The following is a 16,067-nucleotide window of genomic DNA, read 5'->3' as shown; positions in this document are numbered from 1 at the left end:
ATTTAAAGCATTTTTACTAAAGTAGTGTACATTGTAAAGAGGTTCTAATGCGATATTTATCCTTCGGTACAATTTTTATGACTCAATGCAGTGTAATATCTGCACCTCTGAATAGTCAAGAAATACATGGACAAGAATTTCGACCTAGTCAAATTCGAATATGACTTTACAATTATTTGTAATCACGTCAGAAACTGGCCGCGGTACAGCTTGGATATCCTACCTGAAGATCGGTCCTGAACTGACTTAACACCCGTTCAGACGGGGTTCTCTCTCTGCACGGAACACGCATTCAATGGATAACGAAAAACAAGAGACACTATCTATTATCTGAATTTACGAATCGCCGAACAAAACTCAATAAAGTCTATGAACGAAACTCTCTTTTTAAGGCGTCAGATTACTTAAAACTGGAAGATGCTTGTCTTCTGGGTTGTTGCCCTGTATAGCTGGTAGTAAAAGTTCAGTGACGTTTCGGAGGTATTTGCTGCCGCCATCAACAGGGCGATGATACCAAACTACACCGATCAACAACCCAGAAGAGAGTCATTTGCAATATGATTTTTTTTGTTAAACATTTTTCGTGTGTTAAAAATTACAAAAATAATGTGACGGCGCCAAACTTTATGAATTCATCTATTAAATGTAACGCAGTCTTAACCCGTTCTAGTGGGAATAACGCAATATATATATATATATAAAACATTAAACTGCACAATTATTAAATTTTAAACACACTGAAAAGTCTGAAAGAAAGTTGATGTCATCATTTCTTCTAGTAATGTCTTGGGCCTGTATTATATGCACAAATTAGGTACAGATTCACCAGGTTGTCGGCCACAGATCATTCGTATTACATTGCACACCCCTGCTGTCCAGAAACTGCGCCCTGAACAACACTGAACCGAGTAATCACGTCTGGCTGGTGGATGTCGGCGTACTTCAAAATGCTAAAACTAAGATATGCGATAGATGTACCTCGATAGTGTTTCTAAGAAATACATTCACCTGTCGATCATAAGTCAACAAACCCTGCTTGTCCCTTGGAATGCACAACGTGTTTGAATTGCAGCTTGTTAGATGGGCAACACCGGGTATCTGACATAGGAGAACGAGCTATCTACAGCTCACTAGATGACCAAATCATTGCCTGATTAAATATGACGGACATTCAAAAATTAAGGACAATATTGGAAAAAAAATTCTTTGTGTGATTAGAAACACTCCTGAGTCCTGGTCTAGAGTAGTGGTATTCAACCTTTTTTGTTCGCGTACCCCCAGATATAATTTCTCTTCAACTTTGTACCCTCAAAGTTGTTGGTGTATAATTCAAGTTATACGAGGTGCGATCGGAAAGTTTCCAGACTGCGCCTATAAAAAAACCCGTACACTTATCTCAGGTATTAAATTCATCCATCACCCTCGAAGTAGTTCCCCTGGGAGTGAACACAACGATCCCAGCGCCACTGCCAAGCCTGGAAGCATCCCTGGAAATCTTTCTTTGTCAGCCTGTCAAGCACCATCTGCGATTCTGCCTGAATCTCTTCTATCGTCTCAAATCTCCTTCCCTTTAGCTGAATTTTCATCTTTGGGAAGAGTAAGAAGTCACACGGAGCTTAGAAAGGAAGTTGGGGTCGGTTCTTGCAAGATCTTTGAGCTCCTGACAAACGAGAAGTCGATTCTGCTTCTGGTCCTCAGACAGGATGCGTCGCATGTGGAGTTCTTCCTTTAGAATCAGCTGACAGGTCCCATAGCCTATCCCAACAATGTCGCACAAGTCGTTGATGGTACGACGTTGATCTTCGTGAATGGCCTGCCGAATCATTGTAACATTTTCGGGCGTTGTGCTCGAAGATGGTCGTCCAGAACGCTCGTCATCATCGACAGAGGTTCGGCCACACAAAAGTTTGTGCACGACCCATTGCGGACCTACGGGCTGGACGGCCGGGGTTCGATCCCCGACGGGGGCAGAGGATTTTTCCTCTAGCCTCTGCGTCCAGACCGGCTCTGGGGCCCACCCAGCCTCTCTACAATGGGTACCGGGGTCCTTTCCCGGGGGTAAAGCCGGCCGGGGCGTGTCGCTGACCACTCACCCCCATCTATTGCCGAGGTCAAGGAAGAGAGGAGCTATACCTCCACTCACCCCAAACGCCTACATGGCGTATAGTGGGACAAACTTTACTTTACTTTACTTACCCATGCTTGCTTTAGCATTTCATAGGTTTCCGTACCCGTTTTGGCGAGTCTTTGGCAAAATTTGATTTGTTCATGAAAATCCGCCATTCCGAAATCGCAGGAGGGTCGGTGTAATGCACTACCAAAACGCCCGTAACTAAGAAACAAATGCTAATTCGATGATGCCGGCTGGCACACTGATTCACTATGAATGTAGGCCGCACCCCCTAGCGGTAGAAGCTCGTACTACATCCGGTTCGCCCTCTATTGACACAGTCTGTAAACTTTCCGATCGCACCTCGTATATAGTATAAAATCTACATCTAAAATAAATTAAATAAATTACATTACTGATTATTCAGTGTTTATCATGAAATAATGTATATGTTTTTAAATTTCATGTACCCCCGGGGGGCACGCGTACCCCAGGTTGAATTCACTGCTGTAGCTCAAGGTCAGACAGTGACATGCTGCGAGTGTGGTTCAGGTCTAGTCCATATGCACCGAGTGAGTGTGGTATAAATACAGTTGCTACGCCCGGGGCTTGCACCAAGGACGACCAACATCAATGTGCAGTCTTGCAGAAATTTACGAAGTAGTTACCCTACAGTTTCCAAGAATCTTTGCTTTGAGTAAGCTCCTTACTTTTTGTTCGTTTGGCTGCTTGCAGACATTTCGATCTGTGACAAAGAATTCTGCCCATGCCTGGCAACCAAATGACGGATTTCTCAAAGTGTTAGCCGGGATAAAACAGCTTACATGGAGTGGATCAATGATAAAATGACATTAGTAGCTTGTTAAAATGGCGATGTAGGACAGTGGTCAGTAGCGCATATTGAAAATGGTTGCAACTACTCCTGCTTAAAAGTTATCAATAACCGACAGCTGCCAGGGACAGTTGTTCTTCCTTTGTCTTCTTTCCTCTGTTCTTCTCTTTCATCTCCTTTCTTCCATACCTTCTCTTTCATTTGTATCTGCGTCCATTGTTTCTTCTTTGTCCTTACGTACTTATTTACTCTTTTGTTTATTGAATAAAAATTTTCTTGGATATTATCCATCGTCTAGTAAATATAAAACGTAAAACGACGTTTCGGAGATGGGACTCTATCTCCGTCTTCAGGTTCCTACACAGTTGGGCCCACTAGATAGAGCTAATCCCTATCTCCGGACCAATATAATTTAAAAAGGCATAAATTTCTACCTTCCTTTGTTGTTCCTTTATACATTATTCTTTATCCTCCTATCGGCGTCCTTCTTACCTCTACAGAGGGATGGAACGGCGTTTCTTTGGCAGACAAAAGAATTCAAGTGGCAACAGCTACGTGGAGGAGAGTGGGAAGACTGGTTTTCCTTCTGGTTCGTGCTTATAACCGAGTACTGAACCCAGACTGTTGTCTGGAGCTGGAGAACAGATATAGCTCGTGTGAGTCACTCAGGGAGGAGGGGCCTAGATCTCCTGAGTCCTGCTGATGGAAATAATCACCATCGTAAGTACAAGTGGGATGCAGACTCCATCCTGCAAGGAGCCAGTCAGCTTCGAGTAGTCGGTAAGAGTCGGCGGGACAGACGTCTTATTGTTTTCAGGTCACAACTAACGGAGGATAGAATTGTCAAAACAGTGGAATGTCTGCGGGTATCTAAGAAACGTTCAGTTCATAGTTTAATCGCTTCTAATTCGTCTGTCGGATAATTATAGTGTAAGTTATATAGAGCGATGGTGTTTTCTTGACAGCTGGTTCTTTTCTCCTACCTGTCTGCTTCCCTACCGTTGAAAAAGGTAAGACAACCACGACCCAACCCAGCCGTTGCTCGAAGTCGTTTCTCTTTCTTTCTAGACCTTTGTGTGCATAGTTTGAATGTGTCTGTGCAAGCGAACGGCCGTGTTGTGTGTCGTCAGATTTTGCGCGTTCGTGTTATGGAGGAGAATGTTAAAAACTATTTTTATTGACGTAATATCTTAAAAGTATGTGTTTTAGATAATTTGTCGTACAAGTTCAGACAGTGGTGAATTTAAATCGTTCGAATACTGGTTGGTAATATTTTGTTGTAGGTGTTAACGGCGTAAAATAACAGGGAAATTCAAGATTCGAACGGTGGACCTGCCAGACACAGCGTCTTCGTAGAATTATCATATTTTGACGATGAGGCTGAAACATCGAGACAAAAGTTGGTAAGGAACAAAATGTTTTATTTCATTTTACGACATAATTAGGTTTACTGAATGAAGCTTCACAACATGTCGAAATAGCAGTCAGATATATTTAAGCCGTTTCGCCATCACCATTTGTGGTTTCTTTCTTCAGAGATTATTTTGCATAGTTTTCTATGCCGTGTTCTGGGGACAGGAAGAAACTTTTTGATAAACGAAGAGTTTTCGCATTATACGAGTTCTTTCTTGGACACATTTCATCGTATTATAATTTTTAGGCTCATATTGGAAGGCTGGACAGTCTCACTTTCAGGTGTCATTTAACGAAAATTTGGAATTATTTTGTGAATAATGAATTTAATGCATTTGGAAGGAAGCAGTCGTGGCCTGTTTAAGGTACCATATCTGAAGTTTCACCGGCCGGCCACAGGACCCAGTTTCGAAACTCGGGACCTCAGAACACGAAACACGAAACACTGACTCTCCGACCAGAAGGAAAGAGAAAACACAGATGACAATATTAAAGTGGGTCTTAAGGAAAAGTGTGAAGATAATATTTAGGTTACATCAATTTATTACTGAACTCTTACGTTATCAGTCATCCCGCTCAGTTATATAGAACCAACATTTGCAATTCGGATTGCTCAGGAACTGTAAATAGAGATAATCTTTAGTTATCACTGGCTGTTTGCCGAAAGCTACTGACAAAGCGAAGTCATTACACTCGAAAGTAATGAACTGCTTTGGTTTAACGAGTGTTGCTATTCACAAAGCGTGATCATCCATCACCCATTATTGAGTTTGCTGGTTATGGAAATCATCCATTCAACTATTTTTTATATCCTGTCCTTCAAGCAGAGGCGAGTCGAGTCGCACGTTCTGTGCCCGCCAGAACCTCAGACAACCGTAGTCCTGTTTACGTGCTAATGTGTAAAGTGCATTGTTGTTCCGTTGTCGATTATCTTGTCTGCGGCCTAACAATAACCACTGTTGTCAGCATTATCAACGTGAGTCGCGGAGTGAACATAAAGTTAAGGATCGTAATTGTGCCTACCATCGCCTTATTACACACTCAACACGTTTTGGGCTTTGAAGCAGTGAGTCCTCTCTTTCGCCTTTTCTCCTGTATTTTCTTTATCTCTCCTTATTTCCCTTTTGTTTCGTTTGTGTTTCCTTCTTTCCTTTCATCTCAGTTTCCAACTTCTCCTCCTTCTTATTTATCTGTGTTGTCTCATATTGCAGTTCACTGCGTCAGTTCGCGTGTTTCCATTGGCTGCTTGTCAAGGTTTCCGGTAGACGTAGTTTATTTAATGGTTTACGTTTGCGTAAGAAATGTAATTATTTGTACTTCCGTGCTTTTATTTTGATGTACTCAAAGCAGGAAATTATTTTTTCCTTGCTCATCCAGTAACGCCCATTTAATGTAGCCATATTTATTTATTTATTTAGTGTTCTGTCTGAGGACAGGTCCATATGAACAGGATCCTTCCATCCTTTTCTCGGACTGAGACCTGTTCATATACGTTCTTGGCAGATGATCTAGAAGTGGTTTGCCATTGCCTTCTTCTGTGTGTGAATGGAGTAATTGTTGGGATGCCACGGAGAAACCGGGGAAGCCCCCGGAGGAAAACTCCGTGTTGCCTAGACCACGGCCTTGCCCAACACAAGTTATAATATAGGCGCACAAAAGTATCCTGATAATTTTTTGGGGGACATGGTTGCTTCCCGAAACCCCAATTGGCGTTACCAGGTCTTGAACCCACGAGTCAAGGAGAATATTTGGGCCTGAGGAAGAGAAGCTGGAAGGACGATGGAGAAAATAATATTAGGAGCTTACGGTGCTGAAACCAAGGTCAGGATGGGAGGACACGGAGAACGCATGAAGATGATACACTCAAAATTTCAGTCCGAAAGTACCAAAGTACCAGTTCGGAGACGTAGGAAGGATTATACCAGAACGGATCACAGGAAAGGCGATACGAGGGCATGGACTGGATTAAATAAAGCTCTTGGTACGACAAAAGAGGGGAGTTTCTTGAGTAGAAGACTGTCAGCTTTTCAAAAGATTCATAGGGATAGGGGAATTCACTTCTTGTATGTTCACTGTCGCTAAGGCAGGAAGGCAGGATGTGTCGTGTTCTGCGTACGGAACTCGGGATGGCTCAGCGGTCATCAGGCCGAACGTTCTGGTCGTCATATTTGGGTGTGTTAATATTCAGCCGCTCCTTAATCACGTCTCATGATGCTTTCGCTTGTCATGTCATATGTGGGGTCCCTCCCTACGTCGCAACGTCACCACTCTTATGATGGGGCGTATTCCATGAATCACTCGTGAATCGGACCCTCACACTCATAAGCTCACATTTCCATTAATTTCTGTTAATTTCATTAACAAAGTTCTTGACAAAATTATTAAAACCCAGCTAGTCAAGAAATAAATGTTTCTATTTCTTTGATAAAAGACATTACAAGGAAAAACGTTTTCTGGGAAAGAGATAGAAATTGGAGAAATTACCGGTCTCATCAACTCTGCTACGTTCATGCGAGACAACAGTAAAACATCCATAAACCGTTTGAGAACAACATAAGATCCATGAAAAGAGACTGACATCCGGAGTTCAGAGGCTTGATGTCGTAAATTCAACTTCCTACGTCGTAAATGAGGCCGTCTTATTTCGACCACGCAGTTTCAAATATAATTGTTGCATTTATTGCACTAAATGAAGCTCATTTTATAAACTTGAGTAGGTGGGGGCCGTGCACGCGTGTGCTAAGGGACACGTACAGTCCGCAGACCAGGAGAAAATCCCTGCTAGGAATTCGATATACGCGCATGCGCAAGATTTCGCGGTGAGTGACGACCCATCCTAAAAGCATTAGTTCCGCAACCACTCAACGAACAACAGACGACAGGCTTTCATGTGTTCTAATGGGTACAGCTTTAAGATTACCTCACAGCGGCACAGCGATTTAATCTAGAATATTATCGCAACACCCACAGAATACAGTGCAGGTGCACTCACTACACGCTACTCTTAACTGCTCGATGTTTTTAGTCTGTGTAATAGTGTAAAACTCTGACGTATCACACTTCCCACCAATAGCAGCCCTCTAGTCCACCAGGCAGTAAACATTCCCCCCGCACCGCACCAGAAACGACTTATTATTTATTTTTCTCATTTCCCCGTGTTTCTTTCTTTTGTGCTCTCAGGACCAGCCACGTTCTATTTAAAATATAAAAACCATGGAAAATGTACTCATGTTGTAATAGTGTTGTCGTCTACCACAGTTCTGCATTGCCTGTTTATTTCTGGCCTGCAAGCCAAGCTCTCGATACATAACACGCCACTTTGTCATTTCAACTGACGCCATATTTGTCTTCATTCCCACCCATAATGCACCATAAACCTGCAGTTGGATTTGAGGATCGTATTTATGAAAAGATATTAAACAATTTAGCAGTTCATTTATCTTCACGCAAACCAAACGCGTAATTAACCTGGCCAGCCAATTAATGAATTATTTTGTGACGATGTTAGTAATAGTAGCAACCACGTCCTCTGAATTACGTAGGTCTTCAAGGGGACTCCGTATATTCTTCAGATTCTGACTTGTACAGAAACCTATCTTAATCGCCAGTTTTATTTTCAGTTAATACACAACAAATGGAAGGTTAACACAAACAATTTCTGTCAGTTAATAAAATGCCCACACACCTTTCCGCTGTGGTAAACATTAACGGGCAAACGGGCATTACTTCAGTACGTGGCAACAGAGTTCTATCGATTATAACCTCAACTGCAATTGAGGTCGAGTATGAATGAAGAATAGAATCCTTAGTGAATTCAGTCACTATTTAAGAACGAAGGTATTTGTCATGTCGGTGAAATATATTTCTTGTAAAAAATTAACCTTGATGTCAAGAGGTCATTAAACTAGTTAAGAAGTCCAATTGACCGTAGTTCGTGCCAAAAATAAATTATGTCTCTCCCTTCGATGTAGGTCTCAGTCGCTCAGGAAAAGATTCAGTTTTTCGATTCTTAACACAGGCTATACGTTCATATGTCCATGAATATACTGTATAAAACTGACCTAAGAGGAAACTTCTGTATGTAGGTTAATTTATCCAAGTATGGGGAACTTCAGAACATAGGAGGAATTTCTTTATGTTAGAGCAGGGAAACCGTCAAAGGATACTTCCAGCTAATTGACTGCAGTTATTATGGCTGAAGAATCTTCCACGGTGCAATTTCGGTAATTCATTTACGCGCAGGAGAAGTCATAAGAAGACGTAAACAAGGATAACCACGAAGATTTCCGTTTTCTGGGTTGTTGCGTTTCAGAGGTCATACTGCCTCCGTCATCAGGGTGATAATATCAATATTACCCTGATGACGGAGGCAGTATGACCTCTGAAACGTTGGTTAACATCAACCAGACTACACAGCGCAACAACCCAGAAAACAGAAATCTTCATACTCACCGCTGTGAGAACCTCAAGTCTTACAAGGATAACCACTTTTGATATCTTCAATATTGAAGGTAGGAAGTTGGGACTTTCCAATCAAGGTGTGTTCAAGAAATTAATATTTTTAGTGGACTGGACGAATAAATCTGTAACCCATCCGGCGTCCTGTCCAGTGGGTATTAGCGATCCTTTCTCGGGGCGTGTGAAGTTTACCATTCGCATCACATACAACCAAAGTCAAGTATGTACGGTGTTACGCCTCCAACACCTCACCTCTGTTCCTTAAGTGCAGGAAACAGTTAGAGAAACAAAGAGAGATGAGTTCTTTTACCGCATTTTAGTCGTATCGTAGTTGCCCGTCCTTGGGAAACAGACGGAACGTCTCCGTGTCGCATAGGACGTAGAAATACTGCCGTGTCATATCGCAAAGTGCTGATGCGAGCATGCGCAGATGAAGTCAGGGCCGGCCACAGCGATTCCATTGTTGGACATCGATTCCTGCGAGTTCCTCGACCTCGACGTGGCGATCTGATACAGAGCAATTATTTCATCACTAGGAGCACGAACCGGTGTGAGCGATGTGAGTGACTCAGCGAATGTGCACATGCACCGCGAGACGCTTTGGTTCTCGACAGACAAAAGCGTGCAACTACTGGGATGACAGACCAACAAGTCAGCTAACTCCATGGAACAAATTCCTTCTTCAGAAGCTGATAATCTTTCAACCCGTCAAGAAGTTCCGCGCCTTTTATGGAACCCAAAAGGTTCATTACCGTGCTCGCAAGAGACACCTGCCAGCTCCTGTCATGAACCAGATGAGTCCAATGTGCGTGGAGAAATGTCAGCTTCATGCTCAACCCCCAGGTTGCAGGACGACCGCTTGTAGGCCAGTCTCTGGGTCCAGAACCGAACCCTGTATATCTGAAATACGAGGCAAGTGTGAGCCACGCCAGCGCCATTCAATGGCATTTTTATGGCGTGAAAACTCTGAAGATGGGCAAATTTCATGAAGATTGTTTTTTTTTAAAGTTCATAAGATGATATAGTTGCGTCATATTGTGAAATTTAATTAATTATTCGGTTTTTGTCCGTCTAATCACAATTCATATATAAATTTACAATTAAGATAATTAAAATATTTTATGTTCCTCATCGAACAATCGATTTCAATTGTAAATCGATTGTTCGATGAGGAACATAAAATGATATTTTAATTATCTTAATTGTAAATTTATATATGAATTGTGATTAGACGGACAAAAACCGAATAATGTTTTTAAAGTGTAAAATAACAATATCGTAAGCGCGTAACCTGTATTAAGCTTTTCATGACCCACTGAAATTTTGTATATTCAAATATACACCGAGGTTACGTCTGAGAAGAACAGGAAATTGCAGTTTTTTTTTTACTTATAAACAGAAAAACGGACGACAAACTTGTACAGAACTACTTGTTGCTTTATTTCCGAGACTTCCAGTGTTGACAACATGAAATTTGTGCAAACCTGCGTTATGGTATGACATCTGAGGTAGAGTACACGTATTTTCTAATCACTTTGCATGCCTCAGTGGCTTTAATGTTCGTACATATCTACAGAAACTAATCTACTGATACGAAGCTACACTACGTACGTACATTCTCCACAAAGTCAGAAACAACGAATGCACGGCGGTCTAAGGTAGGAGTTGTATGCAGTCCGCAGGGATTGAGAGACATGCTGAGTATGGTTGGATTAACCAATAAGGCGAAAGTTTTTTTCTTAAGGGAAATCTGATAAACGAAACCAATGAAGTGCTTCTCGCTAGACTGGCTTGCAAGCATGACATGGTCACTTCAACATGAATGTGTTGCCAAATGTGGTCAGGACGCCCTGACGTCTCTCAGTTCCATCGTCATGTGTACAGACAGTAGCCATGACCCTGAGTACTTCACACATTTGGGACGCCACCCTTTTCGACCATCCTCTGACATTTTTGAAGACGGTATGAGTCGAAGATTGTGTTAGAAACACCGAGTTTTATGCCCTTTTGGACACAAATACTGAGATCATATAGATTACATATGATAAAGGTCCAATTATCTTAAAATATAAATGACAAATTCTTTATAAAAATGTGAACTGTGCGAATCAGAGACCGTAACTGCCCATTGGCATTGAACTGACCATTGAGTAAGCAACACTCACCCCTAATACCAAAGCCCGCCTTTGGACACGATCCTGAATCAGTCCAGTCCATCACCGATTCTGACAATATATTTCCTCCCAAGATCAATATTAATGTTATCTTCCCATGTGGTTCATGGTGCTCAAATTGGCGTTTCTCTAGAAATTTCCCCAGTAAAATTCTGTAGGCATATCTCACTCTACCTATATGTCCAACCCATCATCGTCTTCTAGATTTCATTATCCTAATAACGCAAAGATCTACACGGATCACGAAGATCCTTGTTAGGTTATATCCCATTCAAATTTTATTTTATTTATTTAGTGTTCTGTCTGACGACAGGTCCATATGAACAGGATCCTTCCATCCTTTTCTCGGACTGGGACCTGTTCATATACGTTCTTGACAGATGATCCAGAAGTGGTTTGCCATTGCCTTCTTCTGTGTGTGAATGGAGTAATTGTTGGGATGCCACGGAGGAAAACTCCGTGTTGCCTAGACCACGGCCTTGCCCAACACAAGTTATAAATTCGGGCACCGCCGGGAATCGAACCCGAGACCCCAGGATTACAAGGCCAGCGTTCTAACCGCTAGACCACCGTGGTTATATCGTCGTTTAATAAGCCACGGACATACAGTTATTTGGGACATAAAACCCCACACACTACACCAGGGCGTGGCGGGCTGCTGACTCACAGGGTGCCCATAAAGGAACAGTCGATGATGACAATTGAATAACAATTATTTACACAATAGTAAGTTAACAACGACTATGGAGTGAAAGTAAAACGTTTGTGATGATGGTATGTCTACTGGCTGCCAACCTCAAGAATGGCTCAAATAATCTGCTTCTTGTACTGGAATAACAGGCAGTCTCAGGAGGTCAAAAGTGTTGAAGATCCATAAGAACTGTTATTATTATCATTGTTGAAAATTGTTGTTTTTGCACGACACGGAAAAATGAAGTTGTTAAATGAAATTGAATAGACTGTTAACTAGCGAAGCCAAGGACGAAGTATTCGCTGCGAAGTGTCAATAGTATTTCTAGCTGACTACGTAACGTCGTCTGGTGGCAACTAATTGTTCCCACCTTCAGTGCGTCAGAAGAGTTTGTTAATTCAGAACAGCAGCACGGAAACTTCTGCGTCGGTTTAAATGTGACCACAGAATATTGTTTGTAACACGTGGAAACACTCTCAAAATTTGAAATGGACGACGAGATAGACAGGTAAGTGCATGTGACCAATTTACTGGTCATTTAATGTTTTGATATTCAAAAAGATTAGAAAGGTGTACTCCTTAAGGCTAGGGGACCCACTGGCGCGACTAGCCGCGTGTCGAGTGTTGTCGCGCGCGGCTGTTATTTGTATTGCTTTTTATGGGTGCGAAACCCACTGACGCGGCGCGTCAGTGGGTTTCGCACCCATAAAAAGCAATACAAATAACAGCCGCGCGCGACAACACTCGACACGCCGCACGCGGCTGAGTACACAGAATTTTCAAGTTAATATTTTCCGTCAAATCACAATTTTAATAAGATAATAAAATATAAAATATTTAAAATATCATTTCACGTTCCGCATCGAATGATCGATTTACAAGTTGGAACGTCTCTTACGATCTGATAAGAACATTTCAATAAACTGCATAACATTGTAAATGATTGTAATTCGAGTTTTAAATTTTACCAATCTAATTTATACCTGAGGACGGTTAAATATAACCGAAACATGTCGTAAGAGACGTTCCAACTTGTAAATCGATCATTCGATGCGGAACGTGAAACGATATTTTGAATATTTTATATTTTATTATCTTATTAAAATTGTGATTTGACGGAAAATATTAAAATATTAACCTAATTCACAATATGACGCAAATATACTACCTTAAGAATTTTCAAGGTGCTATTCACGCTACATCACTCAGGGCAGCCAAGGAGATAACAAATACAATAATTAATCAACATCAACTATGATATCTAAGGTCATTGTTGCAATAATGTGATTCAATAGTGGTCTCTGTTAACACTCCTGCTGAAAATCGCGACAGACTGAAATGGATGAATTCGAGTAAAGAACAGATTATAAATAATTCTGAAATTTGCACAGTGTTTCTTATGATTCCTAGAGTAAAAAGTGATTATTTCACAGTATAATATATTGATTTTTGTAACAAAAAAGCGCTGAGTTTTGATGAATTTCGTGTCTCAAATGGTAAATTTCTTTAACGACACTTTGTCAAGTGAGTGATTTACACAGCGTCGTGTAGGAATATTTTTAAGAATTGTTGCCTGTGGGATAAACCGGTATTGCACACTGAGGTTCTAGCCCCTAATCTTAGATAACTTGATGAAAACAGCCGAAACCTTAGTCATGATAATTGACCTTTGAGCTTCGAAAGGCTTGTTAACCACTCGACAGCAAAATTCGATGAACTGTAGTACATTTATCTTTCGTGATCAAATAGTCCCTGGCGTTCAATGCGCCACACAATGTACCAGACTCATCGGGGTAGACGTATCGTTCCACGCATTCTTAATCTCGGACTAATGTCAGATAGAAATATACAAGCACGTCCTACTTTCTCATATCTTTGAGTCCAGGCCTTAAAAAGTAACTACGGACATAACATGAGACGACAATGCATCACATTCCAGTCGAGTCAAAGGTCAGAACACGGCCATTGTTGTCTCATAGTGAAGACGTGATTATTATGTTACAAAGATCGAAGTTCAATTGGCAACCATCATAATACACAGGCGGTATATTGACGTCATAACTAGTCTCCAATAGTGTCAATAAGCTAGATGCTAGTATGTCTCATTTATCGTGATGAATAAGGAAGAACGATTTAAAAATAGGAAAATGGGATTGCTTAGTTCAATCTGGAGCAGTTTTATGATTTTTCCTTGAAGTGCGTAGATGTAGACATAACATAGAGGTTGTTTTATTCTGCAAACTGTTCGACAGAATTAGATTAAATTTGGCAATAAGTGCATACACGAAAATTTGTAGGACGAGTTTAAATTGTGTGTATGGTTCAATTATATTATTTTATTTTTTTAAAGATCAAATTAAAATTGTAAAATGAAAGTCTCAAACAAGTAACTCCATCGAGCACAATCCTACTTGAAAAGCTGACAGTCTCTCAGATAGTCGAGAAATTTCTTGTTTTGTATGGAACTCGAAGGTTAATTACCGTATTTATTGTACACAAATAACTAACTGATTAACAACATATAGCCAAGTTCTGATTGAGAAGCTTACAGTTACTCAGCCATTCAAGACATTCCCAGCTTCTTATCGAAATCGAAGTTCTTGCACGATTAATAGATTCCATTACAAAAAAAGTTTTTTATTATGAAAATTGTATTTGAATTATTTATCGTTTTGAAGATTTATATAATTATATACACCTGAGGATGGTTCTTTTAGGAACTGAAACATGTCGTGAAACATGATAAATGATGGTCTAATGTAAAATCGAATATTTCGATAAAGAACATCATTTAATATTTTAAATATTTTAAATGTTTTAAATGTTTTAAATGTTGAAATGTTAATTATTGTAATATTTAATAAGAATTATTGTGATTAGACGGACAAGATTTAATATATACTTATTATATCACAATATGACGCAACTTTACCATCTTTTTTTATGTTATGTTGAATGTTTAACGAAATTTTAGGAAATTAATATCTGACTTGCAATTTGGTGTGCCAACGCGATAGGCCGATACAAAAATCAAAGGCGAATTTGGAACAAATAAATAAATGATCGTTGAACATGTGGAAGACTCGAGGATCCTGCAGGGTTTCCCCGCCATTAGCGGGAGAGCTATTTTCGGAAAGGAAACTTTATAAACAGCTGAGCGAGAGACAGGCGAACGACCGAACGAACTTTCAGACGTAACGTGTTTATACGAATATTGTGTTGGACACTGCCCTCTGAGTAACGACGTTTCGGGTGTTGGATATTGTCATAACACTGACACGTTATTAATATACATTGCGTTCGCTGATAAAGTTGAACGCAACTGCCGTTTTATGGAACGGGAAGCCTCGTAGGGCTTGGCGGTGGGTATTGTTAGTGAATGCAATGTATACACGTAACATAATAATGCGCGTTGCTCAGTGAGTAACTGATAAATTCGCCACGTTTTTAATATTTTCTTCAACTCCAACAGGAGAAAGACGGGGGCTTAATATCACCAAATAGGCCACTGCAACTTCTCCGATGTCACGAACAAAATCTCTGAGGTGTCAGTAAATGCTGTTTTTTTTAAAAATATTTTCTGCTGATTGTTTTTAAATTAACCGGAAGAATCCGAAGGCATATCAGTAAGATGCACCAGTGTGTTAAAACAAGTGTGAGGTGCACTCTTTAAGAATTTCTGATAGTTAATAAAGGCGTATTCTTTATAGAGATAGCAAATCTCCACATTCCAACTGAATGATAGAATTTATTAAAATATGTTACCGGTAATGAACAAAAAATTCATTTGTCACTTGTCAGATAAGGACAGATAATTTCATAAAATAATATAACTTTGAGACTGGTACATAAACAACGTGTGATTAACGACTGATAATTTTTCTATTTCGGTCGGTGTTCATTGTCTTTCTCAAAGAGGATTAAAAGGCTTTACGTTGCTCTGTGCTATCTCATTTTTGCTTGTGAAAGTTTTGCTACAGAACATGCTTATCTGGCCCAATTACTTCCAAGATATCGGGCCATATTTCCTGAAAACGATGAAGTTAGACCAGCAAATATTTCCGCCTGGACCTCCGTGAATATTAACGGAATTAATTTGCTTTTAAAGTGGTTAAGATGGCAATAACAGCTTTCAACATTTCTGTAGCGTGCAGGTCTAATATATATATATATATATATATATATATATATATCTCTACGAAGACGCGGGTTGCATAATCATTTATTCGTCTTCGTTTAACGACACTTGAAACTGAGCAGGTTATATAGAGTTGAATGTTTATTGTAATGACAAGTTTGGAAAAGATGCCGTAATGGTCTAATATAAGTTAATATTCCGTCATTGCTGTCGAGGAATTGAAGAAAACAAAGTCTCTATTAAAAGGAAAC

The 16,067-nt window shown here is 40.3% G+C and overlaps 2 protein-coding genes across 4 annotated transcripts in view; one reads left to right on the top strand and one right to left on the bottom strand.

Moving 5' to 3' along the window:
• The window catches only part of Klp54D (Kinesin-like protein at 54D), a 112,148-nt gene that overhangs the window by 43,735 nt on the left and 52,346 nt on the right, over window positions 1–16,067 (bottom strand). The gene's annotated exons all lie outside the window — the stretch shown is intronic.
• Myo61F (unconventional myosin 61F) overlaps window positions 3,815–16,067 on the top strand; it is a 46,577-nt gene continuing 34,324 nt past the window's right edge. Inside the window, exons 1-2 of one of the 3 annotated variants that reach the window (XM_087346696.1) lie at window positions 3,815–3,952; window positions 4,226–4,345. In XM_087346696.1, coding sequence (XP_087202822.1) covers window positions 4,317–4,345 — 29 coding nt within the window. In that variant the 5' untranslated portion in view covers window positions 3,815–3,952; window positions 4,226–4,316. Of the gene's footprint in view, window positions 3,953–4,016; window positions 4,139–4,225; window positions 4,346–12,056; window positions 12,187–16,067 lie in introns of those variants that run through there. The other 2 variants (XM_087346695.1, XM_087346697.1) reach the window with 2 other exon arrangements.

This window comes from Zootermopsis nevadensis, unplaced genomic scaffold (assembly GCF_977971745.1).
Source record: "Zootermopsis nevadensis isolate Lab colony 2312 unplaced genomic scaffold, Znev_1.0 Znev_ptg000010l, whole genome shotgun sequence".
Taxonomy (NCBI): domain Eukaryota; kingdom Metazoa; phylum Arthropoda; class Insecta; order Blattodea; family Termopsidae; genus Zootermopsis; species Zootermopsis nevadensis.
The sequence above is the reverse complement of the archived record's forward strand: the minus strand, read 5'-3'. Positions and strand labels throughout refer to the sequence as shown.